This window comes from Pinus tabuliformis, chromosome 7 (genome assembly GCF_031772625.1).
Source record: "Pinus tabuliformis cultivar Carrire ecotype Pingquan chromosome 7, CPIR1, whole genome shotgun sequence".
NCBI classification, from domain to species: domain Eukaryota; kingdom Viridiplantae; phylum Streptophyta; class Pinopsida; order Pinales; family Pinaceae; genus Pinus; species Pinus tabuliformis.
Window position 1 is genome coordinate 262,613,934 of NC_142293.1, and position 15,738 is coordinate 262,629,671.

Sequence of the window (15,738 nt, forward strand, 5' to 3'; positions counted from 1 at the left end):
GTTGGATAGTGAGTGGCAATCCACTTTGGAGGAAATGTTGATTCACCCCTCGGTCCCACAAAATGAGATGAAAGGTCTTTTAAAAGATAAACCTTTTCGCACTATCAGTCAGTCTGGAAAAGATCTCATTCAGAAAGCCTGGCATGAAGACTGTCTTCAAGGAAATCAAAAACCTGTAAAGACTATCCCCCCTCCCGCTGCTATTAGAATAGATAGCAGTCATCTGGCAGATCGTATTGAAAGTCTCCAAGCTAAGGCCTTGGTCGGGAGATGGCATTTCCCGGAACTAGATGACTCGAAGATGAGATGCTGGCTCGAGCAGCAATGGAAGCCGCTAATTGGATATGTTCCAATTGTCGCCAGGTTACTGAAAGAATGGTACTGCTTTCACTTTCTGAGTTCCAATGACCTGGAAATCATCCTAAAACAACAATGGGTTTATAAAAGAAGCTTTCTGGCATTACATAGATGGTATATGGGCTATAATCCATTAAAGAACATTCCATCCAATAATTTAATTTGGGTCAAACTTCCTGGTTTGCCATTAGAGTTATGGTCAAAGGAAACTTTAGCTGAAATCGGGAATGCCATTGGAAGATGTGTATATGTGGATCCTTGGGTTTTAGGTGAGAAAGACAAACGAGTAGCTTGGATTTTGATAGATAAACCTTTCAGAGGAGGATTCCCGGCCCATATAGACATTCATTGGAGGGATTTAAAAATCAGGCAAAGGCTCGACTTCTGGGGGATTCCCTTTAGATGTACAGCTTGCCATCGCACTGGGCATCTAATTAAGAACTGTTCAAGACGCCTTTCTAATACCCGAAAGCATCATGGTCACCATCGTTTTGCAGCAAAGCCCTACAAAGTTAAATCATCATGCCAGGATTCAGAGCGATCCACATCCTCAAAGAACCTGTCTCTCTCAGGGTCAGAAGCTCACTGGGAGTTTTTTTCTAAAGATCAACAGCTTTCTCCTCATCCGATTGATTCTCACGTTCCTGTCGAGCCTATATCTCCCTCTATGCCCCCTTTGGAGCCTGCCTCGGACCACGAGGCTCCTATCGATACCCATATCCCGATGGAACCTATATCTCCCTCTATGCCCCCGTTGGAGCCCGCCTCGGATCACGAGATCCCATGCCCTCGTCCGTCTCAGCATCCTCTTAAAAAGCTCAGTAATGAAATTCAATCTATCTATTCCTCTACTCCATCTCCAATTAAAATCAACTCCTCAATTGAAAGAGGGAAAGAGATTCTGATTACTGCTACCCCTGTAAACTCGCCTACATCTTCGCCCACAAATTCTGTAGGCAGTGACTTGGATTTCCTGCTAAGTAAAAAATCTTTACAGCTCAGGGCGCTCACAATTCATAAACCCTCTACCCAATTGTCCCCTCAAATTAGTCCAAAGTCTGCTAGAAATATCACGGTGAGGAGGAAAACAAAAGGGGGAAGCAGGCACTTCAGGGGGAGGGGAGAGGGCGCGGGCAGAGCAGTCCGAAATTTATCTCTTATAGATGTCCCAATCATAGACATGACAGAAGACAGGCCTCTTAGAGCAAGCATGGCCGGAAAATCTCCAAAATGAATTTCATCATCTCCATGAATATAAGGGGCTTGGGGGCAGGACCCAAGTTTTTGGCCTTAAAAAACCTCTTTTACTCAGTAAGTCCCAAAATTATTTTAATACAGGAAACAATGCATGCCTCCTCTGTTGCAGTCTCTTACTTCAGAAAGATGTTTCCTTCTTGGCACATCTCTGCTATGGAAGCGGTCGGTCTTTCAGGGGGTTTAGTGGTCTTATGGGATCCAACCTGGATCATGGCAAAAACATATAGTTGCTTGGCAGGGATCCTGATCTCGGCAAAAATGAGAGGACATAAATTTCCTATAAATATCTTGAATGTATATGCTCCCTACAAGAATAGAATGCTATTCTGGGAGAATCTTTTTGACTCTGAAATGCTTGATGTGGAAAATTTATTGATTGCAGGGGATTTAAATGTCACTTTAAACATGGACGAGATTTGGGGCAGTAACAAGAAGAAGGACCCTCTTGCTGAAAGAATTAAAAATGAATTGCTGAGGAGGAATTTTGTTGACATTCTCCCTACTCGAATGCTCCCGACATGGGAAAATGGCAGAATTGAGAAAGCTTATATTGCAAAAAGGCTGGATAGGTTTCTTCTTCATGCTAGTTTGATTGATAGTATGGGTATGCCATTCTCATCAATTGAAAATGTCTTCATTTCAGATCATAGGCCGATCTTATTAGGCTGGAAGGAAAAAAGTTTCAGGAAAGGATACTCATTCAAATTTAATAGGTCTTTTCTGGAGGATCCGGGCTTTAACGACCTTATTAAAAAAACATGGAATGAGTTGGCATCTAATAATCCCTCCTCGCTTTTGATGACATTCAGAGACAAAATGGTTCAAATGCGCAAGGTGGTGAAAGAGTGGCAATATGAGAAAAGGCAATCCAACAGAAAAGAGCTCAGGAATATTCAAAGGGCTTTGGACATGGCCTCGGAGGCAATGGCTGCTCATCAACTATCCTTTAAAACGAGGTGTCTTGTAAAGGATTTGCAAAAGAAGAAAATAAAAATTCTTGAACAAGAGGAATCCTTTTGGAGATTGAAAAGTAGGGCGACATGGTTAAAAGAAGGGGATAAGAACACAAAGTTTTTTCACAATTTTGCAAATGCCAGGCGTGAAAAGAACTCCATATGGAAGATAAGAGATGGAAAAGGTTGTTTCCTATATTCTCAACAGGAAATATCAAATGAGGCAGTAAACTATTTTGGTAAACAGTACCAAAGATCTGAAGTCTGCGGGTTTCAGGACATTCTATGGGGCATTGAAGTTTTTCCACAGATGTTTGATGAGGATACAAATGATAAAATCTTTCAGCCAGTTTCTGAGGAAGAGTTGCTTAGAAATATGAAATCTTTTAAAAGAGATAAATGTCCAGGGCCGGACGGCTGGACAATAGAGTTTTTTGTTCACTTCTTCGACCTCTTCAAAGCTGATTTGTTAAAAATGATAGAAGGTTCAAGAATGTCGGGCAGTATCAATCCAAAGATCGCTTCCACCAACATCGCGCTCATACCGAAGAAAGAAAAGGCGGAGTCATTCATGGACTTCCGGCCGATCTCTCTGTGTAATATTTCTTACAAAATTATTGCAAAAGTTATTGCAGAGAGAATAAAAGAAACATTATCCAAATACTTAACAGCAGATCAACATGCTTTTCTTAAAGGAAGAAACATTCAGGACGCGGTGGCAAGTACACAGGAAGGTCTATTTGCTATTCATTCCAAAAAAAAGGATGCAATCATTCTTAAGATCGACCTTCATAAGGCATACGACTGCCTCGACTGGGGTTTCCTAAGGTGTTTACTGGCAAAGGTTGGCTTAAGAGCTAGCATGACAAACTGGATAATGGCATGCGTCGAGAAGGTGAATTATGCGGTGATCATTAATGGGATTCCTTCTTCTTTTTTCCCTGCCTCCAGAGGTCTTCATCAAGGATGCCCCTTATCCCCGCTTCTATTCATACTAGCGATGAATACTCTCAGCCTCCATATCAACAAGGCCGTAAAGGAATCCAGGTGTCATCCGCTAAAAATTTGCAGGAGCATTTCGATCTCCCATAATCTATTTGTTGATGATATTATAATGTTCGGAATTCTGTGCAGACTTACATGGTTATGTTTCTATGAAATTCTAAAAAATTTTCAAAGGGCAACAGGTCTTCAAATAAATTATGCAAAGTCTGTCATCTTCCATAATGATATATGCCAGGTCGAGGTTGAATGGTTATCGGCTCTGTTTGGAATCAAAGCTCAATCTATCAGTCTCGGAATAAAATATTTGGGCTTTCAGTTAAAAGCTTCTGGTTACAAAAAGGCGGACTGGTTGTGGATATTAGATAGATATTACAAGAAGATATCGGCTTGGCAATTCAGGTGCCTTTCACTCGGAGGAAGAGTGATCCTCGCTCAATCAGTGTTAAACCAACTTGTAGTATACTGGGCTCATTTATATTACCTCCCAGCAAGCATAATTCAGTCAATGAACAAGCTTACGGCAAATTTCATTTGGGGCGGTCAAGCCGGAAAAAAGAAATATCATCTCTCAACATTATCCAATATCTCCATGCCGAAGTGCTGCGGAGGGTGGGGGCTTTTAGACTTGAGAATTTTCGGAAGGGCTCTGCTTTGTAAAACCCTGTGGAGAGGCATCTTCGAAAATGGTTCGTGGAGCAATATAGTTCGGAAGAAATATTTGAGAGGGAAGGATCTGTCATTCTGGCTCAGAAAAGAAAGGATCGGCTCTTCTATAGGGTCTCCAATTTGGTTAAGCCTCTGAAAGATCCGAAAAAAATTTCTGGGAAATTTAACCTGGCGATTCCAATCCGGAAAAAGAATTCTCATTGGGAGAGATCAATTTATGAGTGGTGCTGAGGTGATCGAGGTTCAAAATCCATTACTGAAGTTTCTTCTCAGGAAAGTTTTTTTATTGGGACAGCCTAATAGCAGGTTGGCTGGGTTCGATCCCTCTCTGGAAGGAAGCTGATAGTCTGGGGATGCCGATTGACATTGCTATACAATGGGATCATATAAGAATCTGTCTTAGAAATTGCGGAATCTTTCGCTCGGAGGGTCAGGACTGTCTCATGTGGAAAAAATCGCAAGGGTTGTCTTTTGTTCAGGGAAAAGATGTTTATCAAGACTTGATTGGCCTTAAGCATCCTCTCCTCAAGCCTTCATTCCCGCACATCTTTTGGAAATCGGGCTGCCCTTCAAAAATGATTCTTTTCTCTTGGTTGTCTTTCCACAATAGAAATCTCTCTTGGGAAAATTTAAGGAAACGTGGATGGCAGGGTCCTGGTGTCTGCCCCATTTGCAGGTCTGCAGAAGAGAACAATTTCCACCTTTTTCTAGATTGCAAGAAATCTCGTCAACTTTGGAAAGCGCTGGAGCAATGCTATGGTATCCAACATATGTCTCACACCTCTATTTCGGAAGCGTTCTTATGGAGCAGTATTCAAAAAAAGTCATGGAGAACTGTTTTCATCATAACTTTTTGGAGTATTGGAAGTGGAAAAATAATTTTATTTTCAATAATAAAGCTTCCCCTTTTCTGGAAATCTTCTCCATCATTACTTCCATCTATGAATCAATCCCGCAGAGCCCTTCCAAGCAACCGAAACATAATGGTATTGAGATCCCTCAGAAGTTGTCGTCTATGCCAAGGGCTTTTTTCGATGGAGCTGAACAGGGAGGTCAATGTGGATGTGGGGTCATCATCTGGGTAAATGAAAACAACCAATTTCTCATTTACTGGAATGGGGGGAGAGGATCCAACAGCAAAGCTGAGGCGATGGCCCTTGCTGGCCTTCTTCATTTCTGTCTCTTCCTTAATTTACAAGATGTCTCCATTTTTGGCGATTCGAAGGTCATGGTGGATTTTGTGCTTGGTAGGAATAACATTATTAAGCCACAACTCATTGGGTGGTTAGACAGGATCAAATTTTTATGGAATAGATCAGAGGGTGCCTCCATTCATCACATCCAGGGGTTCCTAAATCAGCAGGCAGATGGTTTATCAAAAATGGGTCTTCAAGCAATTCCAGGTTTATGGTCTTTGCAGGTTTCTCATGAGGGGAAAATCTTCTCCATTCAGGACTTCTTCCCTCCCGAATTTTAACTTTTTCTTTGCTTCGGTTATGGTTTTTCTCATTATCTTTTGGTTTCGTTTCCCTTCAGTTCACCTGTTCTCTCCTCATGTTGATGATCTTAATCTTCTAATGATGTTGTTTCCAGTGGACGCAGATTATCCAAGCTCGATGTTTGTATATCTGGCTTTCGCGATGGTTTTTTTTTGCTGATGGCTGATAGTTATGGTCTCTTTGGCTTAGCGGCTAGTTCTTGTCTTCTTCATGCACAGTTAGACTATTTTAGACATATATCTCTCTTGGCTGTCAGTTTTTTCTGGCATGTGTTGTTGATGCCCATCTGTATGGCTTATGCTTATATTTTTGTGGCAAGTTCTCGCCATCCTTTTGCTTATTTTGACCTATATGAGACATATATCCTCTAATGTACTGCTATGTTTATATTTCTGATATAAATACAATTATGCTTTTTCGTTTATGAAAAACAACAATTAAAGTCACTCATTCCATTAATCCCATTACATCAACTTCCATATCCATATGTAACCAAATAACACATCTAATAAACCATTAAACTATGTTTCTAATTATAAAGACTACAACCTCACAAGATGAATTGTTTAAACTATGTTGCTAATTATAAAAACTACAACCTCACAAAATGAGTTGTTTAATGTATATGGCAAAAGAAGTACACAAATTTCCTTAGGCCCTAGTTCCATTAATGGAAAAATAAATTTTATAAGCACATTTAATAACTTGCTATATTAGCTAATAAAAAAGTTATATATATATATATAATAATTTTTTTTAAATGGTGAAAAAAATTATTATAATTTAAAAAATCTATAAACTAATATTAATTAAATAAATTAGATATTTACAATGGGTAAGATGTTTAATTTTTTTAAGTGTTTTTTAATATAATATTGATATAAAATCATAGGTTTAATTTTCCCAATCAAAATAATATATTAAACATCATTAAAATACAATTCCATCAAACTTTTATATATATATATTAAATATATACAAAAACTTTGTAAAACAAAATTTAAAACCAAAATTCAAAATCTATAGATAATTATGGAGTAAACTTTGTCAAACAAAATTTAAAACCAAAATTCAAAATCTATAGATAATTATAGAGTTGTCTTTAGTGCGACACTCCAATAATTATCACTTCAAAACAAAAAAGTGAAAGATGCATCTGTCGCATTGTCTGCATTATCCAAGAACCTCTTACCATTCCCATCACTTCCAGAAACATGCCCTCTCATATTCATTCGGAATTTATTGCCGTGGCTTGAGACAAATGACTGCATGTGACATCATTGCAGATAAGATCCTCTTCCCATCTCTTTAAGAAATATGCCCTCTCATATTCATCCAGAATTCATTATGGTGGCTTCATCCAGAATTTATTTTGGCAGCGGTGGCCCCAGATAAATGACAGGTTTACCAATATTCTCTCCAGTAAACATGGAGTTAAAAGCTTCCAAGAAACTGTCCAACCCCACCTTAACATCTTCCTTGTATTTGATTTTTCCTTGCTTGATATACCCTGTCATCTCCTCAAAGAACTCCCCCATGCGATGATGGTATTGCCCGGACATGAAGCCTTCCATCTTTGCACATTTCCCCACCAAGTTCAGCAGGTTTCTCACTCCGAAACGTTGCTTCCACTCCTGCTCCACACATATATAATATACATTAATAAACTGTAATAACCTAAGGTATTGCAGATACACTCCACTGACATAACAATTCATCCATTACAACCACCTGATTATACTGAGAGATCATCCCACAGACTGGAATCCGAGCTTTCATGTTGATGTGGTTCAGAACAGCTTCCAACATGCGTCCACCCACATTTTCAAAGTAGATATCTATACCTCTGGGGAAGTACCTGTACAACAAACAGTACATAGATGACCTCTCTTCATATTTATCCATTGCTCATTGGCTAGCCATAAGACGGTAGGGGTCACTCAAAGAACCTCCAATTTTTGGAACAATGTTATGCAAAATCTTGGAAGTTACAGTCTCAGGAATCAAATCTCATTCTGATTAATTAATTATAAATGGACATTTCAGAGTTTACTGTGATCTCTGAAACAATTAAAAAAACTAACAGATCCATCCATTTTAAGCATTTATGATTTACTTTAGTAAGATGAAATAAGCAATTCCACAAATCAACAAAAAAAAACACTGAACAATGATAATCTACTATTTGCTTTAGTATGATAAATGAGCAATTCCACTATAAAATCAAACAATAAATACTGAACAATGATATTTAAGTCAAATATACAGCATATGCAAAGTATATATGATTAAATGTAAATTTAAGACTATGTAAATAATATGCATTATTAATAATATATTAAATGGTATAAGTTGAGATATATAGTTAACTGGGGTTATTTTGGCTGGTCCGGTAGAATAGTTATTATTTTCTCTACTTAGTTTAAATTCTAGCCGGTAAAATGAAGAATTGTAATGTTTTGATAAATATTACAGTGAACTTTTGAATAAGCCCTAATATTTACCAATAATTTACTATGCCCTCAAACTGAAAGAAAAAAAGAAGAAAAAAGAGAGTATTCTAACAGATAAAATGTTGAATTGTAATCTTTTGATAAATATTACTGTGAACTTTTGAATAAGCCCTAAAATATACCAACAACTTTACTCAAGCCCTCAAACTGAAAAAAAAAAAAAAAATAGGTAACTTCGTTCTGGAATGAATCCTATAACTACCGACCAACTTCACTCAGGCCTTCAAACTGAAAAAACCTTCAAACCGGAAGAAAAAGGAAAAAAAAATATGGATAACTTCTTTCCTTAAAAAAAAATCTAAAATTGAGGAAAAAAACAAAAACAAATATATTCAAAAGCTTACCTGCTCAATGCAGCATCCAAGTCTGTTTCAGATTTGTAATTGAAGGCATCATCAAAACCAAATTCTTTCAGCAGCTTCACCTGTAGGCTCACATTTGCATGTTGGTCAGAATCTGTAAGAGGAAGGGGATATAATGAAAACTTAATGGATTAGAACAGGTTCAATGGACGAAGGCCCCAGAAGTCAAGATAAGGCAGGAAAACAGTGAGGAAGATGCACCTTCTGGTCGCTACCTGCGCTGCCAACAACGCGGCAGCCTTTGATTTTGGCGAGCTGCCCAACCAGCATTCCCACTGAGCCCGCTGCTGCCGAAACAAAAACTTCATCCCCGGGTTTAGGTTCTCCGACGATTGTGAATCCAGCCCATGCAGTCAAGGCGGGCATCCCTATCCCAATCCAATCGCCCATATCATGAGAATTCAAATACAGATTACTCTAATTAGCAAGATGGCAACAATGGCCTAAAAACTAGCCCTTCAGAGCAAAACCCTCGCTGTACTGTTCAGAGCAAAACCCTTCAATATAAATTTTCATTACACAGCCGATATTTGATATCTCCACTCAGGGCAACAAGATAAAGCAATGCTTGTAGCTTGCCTAGAAATGTATTTGTCCAGAAATTTCAAATAACACTATGGCTATCTGTGACAACTTGTGGCAGTGTGACATTCTGATATTCAAATCCAAAAACTTACCCAGAATTCCCAAATAATCAGATGGTTTAACAACACTGGTGTCAATTTTTCTGACGTCGGCTCCTGGAACAATAGCGTACTCGGAAACTTGATAGAAACCAGAAACGATATCACCCACTTCGAAGGCCGGATTAGCAGATGCCACTACCTTCCCCACTAAAATAGATCGGATTGCCTGCACATATCAGCAACACAAAACTTATTGTAGTAGTTATTATTGGTAACTTTTAAAGATCAATGGCGGGATACAATTTATGATGAGATACCATGTATGTCTGGACTTGAACCCAACAAAACCCCAGGCAACTAAAAAGCCCAACTGTTCATCAAACCACTTAATAGCCATTATTAAAACTCCAGTCAACTAAAAAGCCCAATTGTTCATCAAACCACTTAATAGCCATTATTAAAACTCCAGTCAACTAAAAAGCCTAATTGTTCATCAAACCACTTAATAGCCTTTATTAAAACTCTGTGCAAGAACGGATTCAAAAATTACACGGAAATCATAACCAAACAAACCTGATTCAACGGAAAACTTGGTAAATAGAGACCATCATCGGATTCCTTCATAAGCTGCCGAAGATATGGATCTACAGATATCCACAGATTCTGCACAGCCACATCTCCAGATGATCCATCTTTGCCCACGCTTCCAAGATCCAGTTGGGTCTCTCTGATTTTCAGATGTGAATCTGTAACGGGCCCTTCGTTGGCATATGCAACTAATATTAACTCTCTGTTGGGAACTCTCTGCTCCATGATGAATGAATGCTGCAGGCCTCAATTGTACATACAATCACTCATTCAACCAGTGCTGCGTTGCAATATATACAGGGCGATTGAGGTGATAAGTTGCGATATATACAGGATTAAAGTTGGTACATGTGGGCGTTCATATGGGATAGCTCAAGTGGCAATTGTCGTGGAAATGAAGTCTCACAGAACCGGAAGTTTGTGTTCAAATCTTGGGCTACCCTCCCGCCGTAGTGGGGTATGCAATGGACATGTAAATCGGAGAGTCCTACCAAAGGTTACAAAAAAAAGTTGGTACATGTGGGCAGGAGTCCTTAACCAATAAAAATCCGCCTAGTTTAATGAGGCGGAGGAGTTGCCTGGAAATTTTGGTCATATTTAGAGAAAATTTTGCAAGAATTTTTGAAAATCTACATTATAATTATTAGACTTCAAAATTTCAAGTATTTTAGACATTTTTGAGAATGCTGAATTCATTTTCACCATAAAAAACACTATTCAAATACAAATTTTTTTTTACCAAATTCTAATCACTTTTTAACTTTCCCCACCATTCTTCTGCCTCTTTAGACGACTCCAGATCCATCAGGGTCCACTCAACAACAGTTCCACTCCTTTTTAGTTCGAAAGTCGGTTCACTTGATTTAATATAAAGTGATGAAAGTCAAAGTGGATGAAAAATTCTTGTGAAGTTAGGTGAGTGTGTAAGAATACCAAAAAACACCTAATTTTCTGATTTCCATCGCCCATAAGGGTTTTGTGCAGATGCTACAGGGTTTTTCTATTTATGGTAAAACAAAATTAACCTGCAAAAACTTATTTCATTGTTTATTGGTATCGTGGATATTTATATAAATTCATTATTATATCACAACAAAACTAACTATGTTACTTAAAATAATTATTTTTGTTACTTAAAATAATTATTGATAGTTTATGTGGAATAGATTGGTTGGTTGGTAAAGTGGATAATGACACATTGGTTGATATTTATATAATTTTTTTATTTATATTTATATAAATTTATTAAAGTAAAACTTTTTTAAAATCATTTGTCGATAGTTTATATGGACTAGATTGGTTGTTGTTATTTGTTTTTATATTTTAGGTTATTAATTATTCTATTTTTATTTGAAAAAACAAGTTTTATATAATTAAACATAATGTCAGATCTTATTTCAAAATTAAAAAATAATTTATTTTTCATGGTCTCTTATGAGGCTATAATAATGAGGTTATGTAATTTCAAGTAACATATTCCTTTAATATTCAATTTTTTTTTTGCGCGTGCTCTGCTCTGTTCTGCGGAGTTTGGACTAGGTCTGCAGCCGCCGTCGAGACTTGACGCTACCATGAGCGGTCCTGGGGTGGGGAGGCCGCTCCCACCCCTCCATCAACTTCTGAAGAAGCATTCCGCAGCCTCTTAAAGCAGAAAGGGAAGAAACGCCAGTTCTCAGAAGTGCCGAAGTTCATAAAAAAACTTGAAGAAATACCAGAGATTGCACTTCCAGAGGAACAAACGATTAAAATCGCTCTTTCTCTGGCTGACAGAGGCCTGGTAGGGTAGTTTATGGGCCGCTGGCCTTCCACAAAAATCACGGATGAATGGATTCAGCGAAACTGGAGACCTCAGCTGAAAAATAACGTGATCTGTTATGCTGTGGGACGAGGCTACTTCATTTTTGAATTTACATCCAAAGAAGATCGTGATCTGGTGTTCACAAACGGGCCGTATTTTATGGGAAATCAGGGACTGTATCTTAACAAATGGAGCCCCGATTTCGATCCCTCTGTCGATGTCCCTAAGGAGGTGCCGGTCTGGGTTCGTCTTCCTAATCTTCCGATACACTGCTGGAGCTATCAATCCCTGCAGAAGATTGGAAATGGGCTGGGTCGTTTCATTGACAAAGCTGATCACAAGGGCCAATATACCTGCGCTAGAATCTGCGTGGAAGTCGATCTGGAAGCCGGTCTGCCAGAAGCGGTCAAACTCACAGTTGGAGAATGGCAGCATTATCAGAAGTTGGATTACGAGCAGCTGCCTTTCAAATGCAGAACCTGTCATGAGCATGGACACTTTCAACGAAACTGCCCAAAAGCTCCAACAGGGAACACGGTTGAAGAGGAAGGATGGAAAGAAATTAAAAAGGGAAAGGCTGTTCCAAAGCCCCCGGGGCAGAATAACTCCGTATCGCTGGGGAAGCCACAACCTAATCCAAAGGCCACTGCTGCTTCCAAAGATGGCTCCTCCTCAGGAGAAAAGGTGGATGTCATGGAGACACAAGAGGAAACAGGAAATAAGTTGAAGCAAGTGAAAGAAACTGAAGCCGAATCAACTGTTCCACCAGTTGATGATTGTCGGAGGGGTAAAGAAGGCAACGAAGAGCACATCAGTCTCGCCTCCGAATCTGAGGAAGAATCAGAAGAGAGAGATTCTGAAACTGATAACTCGCAAGTCACTCCTATCAAAACGACTAGGGGTCAGAAATCCAAGAAGAAACAGAGAGAGGAAAGAACTTATCTAGATGTCCTCCAAGGCTCCCAAAAAACCCTCAAAGGAATGATGAATACCAGATCTGGGCGCAAGAGTAACAGGGCTCCAAAAGGAGCCTCAATCCCTCAAGTCAGTAAATAATGAAATACGTCTCCTGGAACTGTAGAGGATTAGGTAGCAGGTTGAAAGAGGAAGCCTTAAAAGACATAGTGAGAATATATTCGCCTGAAATCCTCCTCATCCAGGAGACAAAGCTGGAGGAACTTCTTCTCCTCCAATCCAGTAAAGTTTTTTGGCAAAAAGGTCAAGGAAGAGTGGTTAGTGCAAGAGGCGCTTCTGGTGGAATAGGCACCTTTTGGAACAGCGCCATATATGATCTTATTCAAGAAAAAAGTAGCCCCCATTGGCTTTACACTCAGCTTCTCCACAAAGATTATGGTCAACAGGTAAGTATGTTTAATCTTTATGCTCTTGTTTTGCTAGGCGAGAAAAAAATTTGTTGGAACTCGCTTCAATCCTTTCTTTCAGAGGAAAATCCAGGAAATATCATTATTGCAGGGGATCTGAATGTCACCCTTGCTCTTGATGAGAAAAAGGGAGGCTCCATTGTCAGGGACCCTGCCAGAGAATGGGTTGAAGATATTATGCGGGGCTGGGATCTGGAGGATATTAAACCTTCTTCAAGCAAATTCACCTGGTCCAACAAAAGATTAGCCCCCAACCACATTGCTGCCCGTTTGGATAGATTCCTAGTCCACTCTTCTTTCCTGACATGCGGTCTTATGGCCACTTCTAAAATTCTACCAAATCTCATTTCTGATCATAAGCCCATCCTCCTTGAGCTTTCTCTGGATGGTAATCTAGGCCCCATCCCTTTTCGTTTCAGTCCTCTGTGGATTCAGCAAGAAGGATTCCAAGAGGTGGTTTCTGAAGCCTGGAATAGGCCTGTCCATGGTTCTCCATTCTTTGTGTGGGAAGAGAAAATCAGGGGACTAAAAAGAAGTCTTAAGGAGTGGGCTAAAAGACTGGAAACTCCTACTGCCAAAAGAAAAGAATCTATTAACAGTCTTGCTGCTCATCAATTAGCTATGGAGCATAGTCCTGTAACACAAAGTCTTCTCCAAAAAGAAGTCGAGCTGCAAAAAGAGGTACACAGATCTAGCAGGGAGGAGGAAGAATTCTGGAGACAGAAGTCTAGGAATCTATGGTTAAAGTCCGGAGATAAAAACACCAGCTTCTTTCATAAACAAGCCGAAGCTCGAAAGCATTTCAAATCAGTTTCTGAGATACATTACCAAAACACTGTGGTTAAGGATTTCGATGGCATTAAGAGAGCTGCTTATTCCTTCTTCAAAGATCTTTATTCGGCTCCTGAAGAAACCCCTATTGATCCTCATGCTTACTCAATGGACTTAATTCCCAAGAGCGTTAAGGAATCAGATAATGTTATGTTGACTGCTCCGATCAGCTTGGACGAGCTTAAGAAAGTTCTGGATTTCATGGAGCCTGATAAAGCCCCAGGCCCTGATGGGTTCACTGTCAGGTTTCTCTTGACTTGTTGGTCGACAATTAAAAACGATTTATTGAGAATGGTCAGAAAGTCCCAGAATTGTGCAAAGTTGGGCGGTGGCATCAACTCGGCCTTTCTAGCCTTGATCCCAAAAGAGAAAGGTGCTTCCGACTTCAGCAGATTTAGGCCCATATCCTTGTGCAATTCAAGTTACAAGCTGGTCTCCAAAATAATTGCCAACAGGCTAAAGAATATTTTGCCAGCCATCATCCCTGAAAATCAAGGCAGATTCATAAAAGGAAGAAAGATATTGGACAACATTGTGCTGGTGCAAGAAGCAGTTCACTCTAGCTGCCAAAGAAACGAGAAAGGTATGGTGATTAAGCTCGATCTGGCTAACGCATTCGATAGGGTGAGACATGATTTTTTGTTCAATGTGATGAAGAAGTTAGGCTTTTCAACAGCCTTCATAAACTGGGTGAATGCCTGTATTGCCTCGCCATGGATCGCGCCACTGGTTAATGGTCGTTCAACTGACTTCTTCCAAGCCTCTAGGGGCCTTAGACAAGGATGTCCCTTGTCTCCACTCCTATATGCTATTCAGGCCTCGGTACTCAGTTTCCAGCTTGATCATAACCAGTAGATTCAAATCCTGCCTGGCCTCAGAACGACTCACAAGGTGAAAGACATTAATCATGCACAGTTCGCAGATGACACCTTACTGCTTGGAGGAGCCAGCATAATCTCTGCCAGATCCTTCAAGAAGGAGCTGGACATTTACAGGTTGCTCTCAGGCAGCAAAATTAACTACCGAAAATGCTCTATCTATGGCTGGAACTGCTCGATCAAGGAGTTGTCTGATATTGCAAGGCTTTTAGAAATGGATGGAATTCGAAATTGGGAGTCATTTAAATATCTCGGGATCCTAATCTTCAAATCCAAGCCTAAAGTTGCTCACTGGATGCCGCTGCTCGATAAGCTAAAGAACAGAATCCAAGCTTGGGGAGCCTCTTGGCTGAATAATGCAGGGAAAGTCATCCTTATGAAGTCGGTCCTTATAAGTATGCCTCTATATCAACACTCTGTTCTCCTTGCCCCCAAAACCTTTCTCAACAAAATGGACAGTCCGTTGAGAAGATTCCTGTGGGAAGGTGGGAACAACAACGATAGAAGGCTCCATTTAGTGAACTGGGAGACTCTCAAGAGACCTCTTCTGGAAGGCGGCCTCCACCTGCGTAACTTGGTTGCTCAAAACCTTGCTTTGGGATCCAAGATCCTGTGGAATTTAGTCTCTGGAAACTCTAGCTGGAGTAAAAGAGTCATTTGGAAGAAATACTTCCAAGGGCAACGCTTGAGATGCCTGGATAAGCCCCCAAGATCTTTAAAAGGATCTCCGATCTTCAATCTTTGCAGCTCTGCTATGGAGCAATTCAGCCATTATCTTTACTGGATCCCTGGTAATGGGAGAAAGATCAAAATCTGGGAAGACTCGATTCTGGGTGATCAACCTTTGATTCAAGTGGATGGTCTAGCAAATATCAAAGCTTGGCTTCAGTCCTCCAATTTTCACACTCTGTGGGATATATCTAACTGGAAGGATGACCCAGATAGACTCTGGGACTGTTGGAATCTGGGGGAGGTTCCCCTTATGTTGCAAGGGGAAGCTTCACTACTATTAGATCTGCTTCA

The 15,738-nt window shown here is 39.8% G+C and overlaps 1 protein-coding gene across 1 annotated transcript; it reads right to left on the reverse strand.

Moving 5' to 3' along the window:
* Window positions 1-6,667: 6,667 nt before the first annotated feature.
* On the reverse strand, window positions 6,668-10,302 carry LOC149246855 (2-alkenal reductase (NADP(+)-dependent)-like). Its single transcript, XM_089458044.1, has 6 exons — window positions 9,812-10,302; window positions 9,290-9,464; window positions 8,814-8,980; window positions 8,595-8,674; window positions 7,469-7,595; window positions 6,668-7,371 (listed from the first exon to the last, which is right to left on the reverse strand). Exons 1-6 carry the CDS (start codon window positions 10,049-10,051, stop codon window positions 7,105-7,107), a joined length of 1,056 nt encoding a protein of 351 aa, XP_089314170.1. The 5' UTR covers window positions 10,052-10,302; the 3' UTR covers window positions 6,668-7,104.
* Between the last annotated feature and the right edge of the window lie 5,436 nt (window positions 10,303-15,738).

Coding starts and splice junctions, on each gene's coding strand:
- LOC149246855 (XM_089458044.1), bottom strand. CDS start 10,051: ATGGAGCAGAGAGTTCCCAACAGAGAGTTAATATTAGTTGCATATGCC. Junction 9,465..9,811: donor CAAGTTTTCCGTTGAATCAG/GTTTGTTTGGTT, acceptor TGATATGTGCAG/GCAATCCGATCTATTTTAGT. Junction 7,372..7,468: donor TGATCTCTCAGTATAATCAG/GTGGTTGTAATG, acceptor TGTGTGGAGCAG/GAGTGGAAGCAACGTTTCGG.